This window comes from Lemur catta, chromosome 6 (assembly GCF_020740605.2).
Source record: "Lemur catta isolate mLemCat1 chromosome 6, mLemCat1.pri, whole genome shotgun sequence".
Taxonomy (NCBI): Eukaryota; Metazoa; Chordata; class Mammalia; order Primates; family Lemuridae; genus Lemur; species Lemur catta.
This window is the reverse complement of record NC_059133.1, coordinates 80,111,540-80,121,967: the sequence shown is the minus strand read 5'-3', so window position 1 is coordinate 80,121,967 and position 10,428 is coordinate 80,111,540. Positions and strand designations below refer to the sequence as shown.

The 10,428-nt window shown below is 40.7% G+C and overlaps 1 protein-coding gene across 1 annotated transcript in view; it reads right to left on the bottom strand.

The window, feature by feature from the left end:
* The window catches only part of ST8SIA1 (ST8 alpha-N-acetyl-neuraminide alpha-2,8-sialyltransferase 1), a 150,622-nt gene that overhangs the window by 86,804 nt on the left and 53,390 nt on the right, over nt 1–10,428 (bottom strand). The window contains exon 2 of the mRNA XM_045554213.1: nt 6,385–6,529. Within this exon, the coding sequence (XP_045410169.1) occupies nt 6,385–6,529 (145 nt within the window). The remainder of the gene's footprint in view (nt 1–6,384; nt 6,530–10,428) is intronic.

The following is a 10,428-nucleotide window of genomic DNA, read 5'->3' as shown; positions in this document are numbered from 1 at the left end:
GGAAGCTAGAAGCCTGAACCATAATCAGTCTTTGTTCTAAATTTTACAAACTGTCAAGTACTTTAGAAAGATCTACACCATGCGAGATAGATCATTCCTTACATTTATTTTTCATTTTATTCTCAAACATAGACAACCTGCAAATTTTTATTAGAGAAAGGTGTTAACTTTTAATTATTTCTAAATGTGAAAAACAAGTTTTACCTTCAGCTATTCTTTTGGGCGACTCCATTGTACTACCTCATTTCTAATCGTGTGTTTTCCTCTCCCTAGGAAGATAATCGATATTTGGACATCCTGTGATGATCCACATTCATCTTCTCAGTTACAGAGCAATTTGAAGAACAGTGGATTTTAATTCTTCATTCAGATACAAAATCTTAATTCACTGGAAATTAATAATTTATTTCACATTGTACTTTTAGTTTGTCATAATAATTACCCAAATATAATGATGCAAATGAACAATTGGCAGAGTCTATAGCATTCTCCATTAATACTTTATAGTAATATAATATTTCCCTAAATCCCAAACTCAACAGATTTATTTTAATTGTTCTGTTGAAATTCATTTCACTCCTTTTCTAGTAGTGTTTTTGTTTTTGTTTTCCCCCATCCATTCCTGGCATTACCAAAATGCCAAGGAAATCTTTAAGTCCATAAATACTTAGACAGATAATGACAGTAATATTATCATCACATGGTGTGCACTGCATTTGTTACAAAGCACTTTTACATCCATTGTCTCATTTTAACTTTGTTTCTCATAATAATACAGAAATATGAAGACCAAGTATTAATTGCTCCAATTTTCAAATTATAAAATTCAGGCTGAGAATGGTTATATGACTTGTCTGGGACCATAAAGAGCATCATAGAAAGGCCAGATCTTTAGATTCTACTCTACACAGTTCTCTAGTGTCAAAATTCAGTCAAGAAAAAGAGGGTGAATTATTCAACGGTAGTGGAACCACGTTCTGGATTCTTATAACAAAGAAGCAATGTGCAAAGAATAATCAGGCTTTTCTCTGAGAATCTGGATTTCTCCTTTATAAAAATCAAAATAACGGAACTGCTCTTATTTCTCCTTTCAACATGGGCTACTGGGGATCTCAAAGCCAAAGGGAGACTACAGCATTGCATAGGAAACCACAGTTTCAAAGGGAAACTGCAGTATTGTATAGGATCCTGTAGCCTGCATATCTACACTCTATTTTTTTCTTCCCAATAGCTACAAAAGAAATGTTTCCATTTCTTATAAGAAAAGTGAAAAACCTTAAAATGGTTTCCAGGTAACTGTGTGATAAGAATGAACGACCAGTCCACTAGAACCCATGCCTTTTAAACAAGACAATAAACCAAAACCTTTGAAATCAGACAGGCCAAGTTTCACATCCCAGCCCTTGCACCTACCAGCTCTGGAACCTTGAATAAGTTATATAACCACTCTCAGTCTTAGTTTCATCCATGAAATGGACACAATAATAACAAACCCAGAGTTGCTATAAAGATAGAGATAACACATGAAAAAACTGAGGCAGACAGTGTAGGTTGGCTCGTGTGGTGCATTTCTCTAGAGCTGAAACTCTGAACTTCCTAACCTTTCTTGCAGTTAGACCCACCTGTGTGACTCAGTCCTGACCCGCGACATGTAAGCAGGAGTCTGTCCAATTTTGCTTTTCTGTTTCTTCCTTCTGCTGGGATTCTGGGCCAACACTGGGAGGTTCCTTGACCGTTAGCTAAGGATGTTTGAGTAGGAAGACAGAAGCCTGACAGCTTGATGGCACTGTATAGCTATCATCCAGCCCTCAACTACCCACCTCCAATTACTTATTGCTTGAGATAAATAAGCATCTATTTGGTTAAGCCCCTAGGTCAGGTTTCTCTTACGAAGCAGCCAGACACAAGCCTAAAAACAGAGCCTAACAAAAGTCTGGCAAAGATTCACGCCCACCAGACACCATTCCCCTTAGTTGCCTTCCAGTCACAAAGGTATGTATTTGGAGAAATGATTAAAATAATATTAATAAGTTAAAAAAACAAACTATCAAATTTGAGAGATTATATAGTATGATCCAAATTTCGTAAGGAGGGAAAAAATTGCTGTGGGACTCAGGGATATCCAGGAGCTCAGAGAATTCTATTAAGCACATTACTGTGAAGAAAAGAAAATGTGTATGTTCATTTTAACAAGGCTATTTTGACAAACTGCTTTACAATGTCCTGCTGGGTTTCCCACAGGCCAAGGACGCTGTGGGTTCAGGCCCAGTGGAGCACAACAGGGACCCTAAGGCCAACGAGGGGAGCTGGAAATGAGGGTCCGTGTGGGGTGCACTGATGCCTAGTGATTCTTTATTCATGGCCTTAGGTGAATATTCTGAGGACAAATGACTAGTCTAGTTTGTAATTTATATTACAATGTAAGAGAGTGGAGAGCCAACCATGTTTTTATTGCACCAAAAGGAAATATTTCTCAGACTATATCAGCACAGTTGTGGTTTCTAACATTCCTGATACTCCCTCACTCATTTCCAAAGAAATTTATGCTCTTCCTGAGCAATATATCTTAGGCCAAAATAGAGTTTATTCAATAATTCCTGCAAACACTGAACCAGGCAGACTTAAAAGGGACAGTCCTTGGCTAAGCAGGAAAGAGCTAATCCCCACCCAGGGGATGTAGCCTTCCCAAAGTGGGAACACACCTGTCACACTGTATCACACTGACCTCCCCAAACACACACACAGACACACACTGCATATTTTTAAAATCCTGTGTGAAGGTTAAAATTTGGCCCTTCATGCCTAATAATGTTCAACAAATATTTCACCAAAGTACATCTGGAAATAGCTACATCAAAATATTCTACCTGGTTCCCTACGGTTCTAGCAAGGGCACCGCAGTGGTCCAGCCCAAGTGGGACATAGGAAACCTTCTTGGCAAACAGGAGTAGTTGGAAACGAATATTTATATTGAGTGGGAAGCATTGCACTGAGCACAAAAATGAAAAACTTCTTGTTTTTCACCAAAAGCTCACAAGATGGTACTGAGATCAGCAGATAAAAACTTTCAGAAAACTGATATGTAGATGTGTAGTTATGTAGATTATGACAATATGTGGCAGAATTGAATGAATTTGATAATAAAACTATAGGAAATTGTGAAAGGTCCCAATAGGAAGCAACTAACTACTGTAATAAAAGAGATTCAATGTGGCATCTCAAAGTACAGAGCATTTCCACAGTCTCTTCCTGAGGATAGACGGCCCTTATTGGGACCTGTTAACATTCCACAATGTACAGAGCATCTCCTTTCTTGTATTGCATCTCGGCAACAACAGCAAAAAAAAAATGGATAAAAGTAGGCAAAGGAGTAATAACAATAATGATGGCTGACACATATGGAGCATTTAGAGGGAAAGTGTAAAGGTGCCAATATATAATCTGAGCTAGAGAACGAGTGACTTGCCTTTCTTTTGTTGAAACTCAGGGAAAGGAGGGATGCTTTGTTCACACTGACAACACTGAACCTGGCCCACTCACCTGCATTTCTGCCTCATCTGCACAGGCTACTTTCTTTCCACAGGGAACATGAATGAACCATGTCAATTAACTAGCAATTCAGTTTGCTGATAACAACCAGAAACATTTCACTAAGAAATAATAATATAGGCCGAGCGTGGTGGCTCATGCCTGTAATCCTAACACTCTGGGAGGCCGAGGTGGGAGGACAGCTCAAGGTCAGATGTTCGAGACCAGCCTAAGCAAGAGTGAGACCCCGCCTCTACTAAAATTAGCCGGACAACTAAAAATCTATATAGAAAAAATTAGCCGGGCATGGTGGCGCATGCCTGTAGTTCCAGCTACTTGGGAGGCTGAGGCAGAAGGATTGCTTGAGCCCAGGAGTCTGAGGTTGCTGTGAGCTAGGCTGACGCCACAACACTCTAGCCCAGGCAACAGAGTGAGACTCTGTCTCAAAAAAAAAAAAAAAAAAAAGAAAGAAAAAAGAAAAGAAATAATAATATGGTGAGAGCAGGGGGAAATATACCATGTTTTCAGTGATGCAAACTGGTTTTCCAAGGTTTGTATAAACTGACTAGTCATTTGAGAGTCTCAGCAGAAAAATACATGTGTAACTTTTTTCTAAAAAATCTACTCATTGGATTAGTTCAGCCTTTTGTTATGGCTGTGCACACACACAATAATGTAATGACTTCAAATCTCTAAGGAAAAAAAGCATTTTTCCTTCATTATTCAAGGATGGCTCCTTGGCCTTGCAACTGGAACAAAGAGGCACAGAATTCATTTGCACACACTTTAAAAAGTAAATATTTCCTACCATTCTACTGCTGCAACTGACAGATAAGATAGGAGGCTAGTTTGTATTTCTTTAATCATCTCTTTTCTTTAAATCCATTTGCTAATGCAAAGTTAGAATTCAGTTGGCATGACTAAAAGCTCTCATATATAAAAAGCCTCTTTTAAATTTCTTTTAAAATGTTTCTGTTTGATGAGTTGTGAAGGAAGATTGCTTCCTTATTTCTTTTTCATGTCATAGCTAGTTGGTATCAGTTTTTGTACACAGAGGAGCCTGGGGATTGCTGTGCTCAACCTCTGTTCCACCTTGTTTCCAGCTTGATAGTTAAAAACTGCCTCTCCTGGACTTCTTTGCAACTAACATTCTGGAAATGCAAATTAATCTTTACCCATTAGATGCACTTGAGGGAGATATGGAAGGGGGGGAGAATTGGAATCCATCTTCCTGCCACTGCTTCTGCTGGAGGCAGCTGTGCCCATGCCAACAGCAATGGCACCTGGGTTTCCTAATCCCTAGACCCAGTTAGAGCAGTAGGTTCTCGAACTCAATAATTCCAAGAGCCACCTCCTGACTCCCATGTCTTCATTCCTCCAGTGATTTTTCTAAGTGCCTAATTCCTTATATGAAATATCTTTCTGGCACAAATACCTAGGGAAATTTCTCTACCTTGCCTAAATCCTGACTAATACGATTATATTCTTCATTTCTCAATATCATGATGCAATGTATGAATCAGCACAACCTTAACACCAAACATTTACATAATGCTTTGCAGTTTACACAGTACCCTGACATGCATTATCTAAACTGATCTTCACCACTGCCCTGTGAGGTAGATAGGACAGGTGCTGCTCTATCCATTACACACATGAGACGGCTGACTTTCAGAAGACTTAGGTGACTTATCCAAAGTATTTAGTTAGAGATGGAGACAAAATTTGATTCCACATTTTATGACTCTTAGTCATTTCCTTTGCCGCTAGAAGCCTCCTAAGGGCAAATAAAAAAGAGAGAGAGAGAAAGCACATGGGTGCTGGCCATGAATTAAACCTCTTATTTCCTATTAAAATTTTTAAAAACTTATCCCTACACTCTAAAGCCATTAAACTAGACTACAACACCTGCAGATGATCTAGTAAATATGAGCTGTTTCATAGAGAGCATGACTTTGGATCTGATAGAACCTGTACCCAAACTTTATAGGATCTCTCCTCTAAAGAGTCATTAGCTATTAATAGAGATACATGAAAGGTTCAGCCCCACTTTCCAGCTCTGACCATGAATTCTCTTTCTGTACAATCATCTGTGCACACCAAGAGTGGCTAGAAGACAACTTGAGGAGGTCAAGATTCATTTCCCTACTTTTCCCTAATGGCGATTTCACCTGAGATCTCCCCTCCTCCTGACTTGGGTTCCCTAAAATAAAGGTTTCCTTTTTTCCCCCACTTGCTGCCTAGATATATGCTAGGAGAATGTTTTATTTCAATGTTCAGAAAACAAAGAAGAAAAACATTAACTAAGCAAAGCTTGATTTAGACCACTTCAGAAGTGGTCAAACTGAATTCTTTCTCTCCATATCCACCACTCCTCCACTGCACAGCAGTAATCTAACCACGGGGTTAACATGCAAGAGCTCTAAGACGAAAACTTCCAACCATCTGGTCCCCACTCCCTGAGAGCAACATCAGTCCTAAGAAAACATTCCAGTATCACAAATCCTCTGGATCATTCCACAGCTAACCTCAAAACACTAGAATTCCACAATTCCCTGAACATTCTCTGCTTGCTTCCTTCAGTCGCACACAACTCAAATCGGAAAGGTTAGGAAAACTGCAACTCTGCAATATCCTATTTCTCTGCAATATCCTACTGCTGCCCTTGCGTCAAAACATTATGTGATTTCTTCACACACACACAACGACAGGCATAAAGAAAACATTTAACATTAAGAAGAGAAGAAAGAAGAAGAAAAGTAGATCCAATGGGTGAGAGCCAACTCAATTATCCCTTTCCTACCACATCAAGAAGTTTAAGAAACTGTATTGAAATGCAACAAACTCTCTACTCACCTGGGGGAAGAGAGAATAAGTTGAATTGTCAATGGTGAATGAGTACAAAAGCTCCCCGTCATACCACATGCTCTTCCCCATGGGGGAGTTCATTTTAGTCATAGCAAAGAGATGGGCGGGGTCGCAGCAGTCTTCCATTTGTTTCCTAGGAGAGAAAACACGGTGAGAAAAGAACAGCAGGTTAAGTGAGCAACAGATTCATTCACTTGTCACTCCCACAGAGACGTGCAGCCTTACCTCAGTGCAAGCTCCCAGAAGCACCAGCGTCTCCAGGGTGATTAGACTACTTACTATTAATTCACTCCCCCAGCCATCCAAATGCATGACTGGAATATTTCATAATAAAAAAAAAATTAAGGGAAATACATCAGCTCTCAGATGCAGCTGAAATATGTCAAAAGGCAAAAATAATCATATTATAGTTGCAAATGTACTGATTGATTCAAACATTCAGATCCAGAAAAGACTTGCAGAGCTAACTTTGGAGACTGCTGAGCTATTCAGCTGCAGCAGAAACGCATCTGTATCCTGACTCAACAGTCAGGTGGTTTAGTTCAGTGAGGAGAGACTCTACGTGAGCTGCATACAGTAGGGAGCGTACAGACTGGCCCCCAAAGAGGGTGCACCCCCCCATCCTGGGGACAAGACAGAGAACAACCCCTCGGAAACCGTTTTGAATAGAAACAGGAGGAAATGAGTGATGTGATCTCAGACACTGGCCAAACAACCTGCCTTCTGATGGTTAAATCTTGTGGGCCTTTTTGGTTCTCATTTTGTCTGGCTTCTCGGCAATTTCTGCCACCACTGGGTACTGCGATCTTTGTGAGGGTCTCTCCTCACTCCCCCAGTGTCTGAAACTCCGGTTTCCCAGGACCCTTCTGGTCCGGCTTGCAGGCTACCCTGCTGCTCGCCTGTCACTGTTCTATGGGGCAATATTTATATGCGCCTCCAATTAAAAATCTGCCAGAAGCCAAATCCGTTTGTTTACTCATTGAAATGAATGGCCGACATAAACCATGGCTGAATGGTGACCCCGCACAGAGGCGCCTGCTTGGACATCTCTAGCCACACACGGTTCAGAAGCTCAGAGCTGAGACGGGACAGTGGGGTGTCACCCGGTTTCAAGTCCCAGCTCTGCCCCCGACTCACTCCACTACTGGGCGAAGCGTCCCCCGGCCGAACCACCCCCGGGGAATTTTAAAACTCACAGTAAAAGTTCAATACATGTCAGGTGTTGTCCTCATTATTATCACACAGTCCCAGCCTCGCTGTTGACACGAGTACAACTGGTCAGTGAGGTGGCAGCTGCAGAGGCCTGGTGGCTGGGGGAGGCCTCCTCAGCCCCGGTGGAGGTGCCCTTCCGGCCGTACTCATTAGGTTAATAAATGCTTTCTTAATTATCGAGAAAATGTGTGTTAGATGGTGTGGAATCAAATTCGCACCTGTCGACAACCTCACCATGCTCAGGGCAGTCATACCTTTAGTGGGGGAAACCCAATAGGCCCCAGGAAATCGGAAGTGTCACGTGCACACAAATATTTTAAAAATCCAAGAGTTGTAGCAAATTCACAGGGATCGTATCACCATTGGCAACACAGGCGTGGTTTTTCTATCATGAACTTTCCAACTTTGCCCTCCATCCAGAATGCCTCCCCATCGCCCTTCTGCCATCTCCAGAGGGGGGCCGAAAAGGGGCCACACGGTGAAAACATGCGTGAGCAGCCCCCGTGCCCGCGAGGAGCCCCCACTAGCTCACCAGCTACACTGGCTACGGCGGCAGCAGCAAAAACAGCAGTACTAACTAGGACTGCCACCGGGAGCGGTCGTGGTCACAGTGGCAGTGGCAGTAACAATTTTTACTGTTCTTACCTAACACTGTGCTAGATTCTTAGGATATGAAACTGAACAAAAAACCAGATCTGCTTTCAGAGAACATGATCAAGACAGGGGCAACCAACAGGCAAGTTACTACTGTGTGTGCAGGAACATGTGACCAGAGCCACAACAGAAATGTGCACAGATATCTCAGGTTGCTTGAAAAAAGGAGGACATCAAGTCATGCCTGGGGTTCCAGGAAGGGTTTCCTGCTCTGAGATTTGCAGCCTGGGAGGAGGGGCAGGATGAAGAGGGGGGGCAAGTCATCTCAGGCAGGGAAGCTGCCACAGAGCTACGACACAATGAGTTGCATCCTTTTATCAGAATGTGCAGCCTGAATGTTAAGTCTGTGATCGCTGAGAAACTGTCAGGTGGCATAACTAACTTCACCTCCATCCAACCTTCAGGTGATTCTCGAGGGAAGATATATGCCAGCTTTTATACTAGAATTTGTATCAAATTTTGTTCCCACCCCCCTTCTCATGCTTTGCACTGATGCTGTTTATTATTTGCTTTGTGTGTGGGGGGAGGGGGGGGAAGACAGTAAATCACAGAATCGAAAAAACAAAAGGAAATCCTTTTTTTTAGATTCAAGTTTAAATTGACAGAGCATTAAGTTTTGGATGAGTATGAGTTCAGTAGTGGAATTAAAATCTCAATGCATGTTATTTGAATTCAAGCTGCAGCAGTCCTCATAGCTGATGATGCTATGTTGCATCATGATGGTAAAATATCTGTGAAGCCTGGGAGCCACTTGCTCAAATGTCACTCAGGTTCTCATCCCTCCTGTGGAAGCCACACAGATTAATTAAGCCAAGAAGCCTTCATTTGCAGATCGTGCCTACATACAAGGAAGACTGAGATTCTAAGGAAAATAAACAGGCAGATAAGGGTGAAAATCCAACCACTCGGTAGATAATGCCCAGGATCAGAACAAACCTCGTTGAGACTGTTTCATATGCCACTTCAATACTTTGGTTGGGAGGCTGCCACTGCAGTGATGGACAAGAATGACTTCCAAGGAATGACTGAACTTGAGACAGGAGAGGTGGACAAGAATCCTACCTCGGTCTCAGTATTTGGCCAAAATATGCTGTTACATTTCAGCTTTAGACTCAGCTTTTGGAAAGCTGAATAATCAGGTAAACAAACATTTAAATCCATGTCATTCCTGGAATCCCTGAACATGTGTGTGACAAATGATTATGTCATTGTGCACATTACCATCATACCTAAACAGGGTGTCAATGTGGGCAGCACAAACAGGGAATATCGTCAGAGTTTAATATTTCTAACTGAATATGCAATTTAAAATTCTGATAAGCAATCTAGAAGTAAACAGAGTGAAAATCTCTTTATATGCTTTATATGTTGAAATTCTATCAGTCAGGTGAAATATAAGAAAATATTTAATATTGCAAGAGGAAAATGTTGCAGTAATAAATTTATTATAAAAGCTATTGATTTTATGTACAAAAAGTATGAAGAATTATTGAATACCTAGAAGAGTAAGTTGTCAGCTAAAGGAAATATTAAGATAGGAAAAATACTACATCGTTTTTCTGCCAATGAATATTTATAAAATTTTAAATAATATGAGGCAGTGTAACAGGTGAGATTAAAATAATTCAAATCTTCATAGATTTGATGTACTAGCATTTAAAAGATTAAGCAAAACCTTTAAGAATTATATTTAATTTTCATTTTTTAAATTCCATTTAGGCCATGAGTTTTTCAGGGAAAGTAATGCCCTAGATAGGAACTCTTTATAACTTATTATGAGGAATTAATAATTAAATGTCAAACTGCCCCCCACAAAATTCCATGAGAAATAAATACTCTTAAGACAATAACCAGGAGAAATCATCTTTGATCCAATCATAATAGAGAATTCCTCATATCCCTCTACCCTGCTTTATTCTTCTCTATAGCACTTAACAGTATATGCCATATATTTAATTTTTTAATTCTTTTATTTATTTATTTTAATTTCAAAATATAAAGGGGCTACAAATGTTTTTGGTTATATGGATGGCTTTCATAATGTTTGAGTCAGGCTGTCAGTGTGCCCATCACCCAGATAGTGTTCATTGTACCCATTAGATAGGTTTTTGTCCCTAACTAATGGGCATTTTCTCTGCCCCCCTGCCCCCTGCTTGATTTCCATTG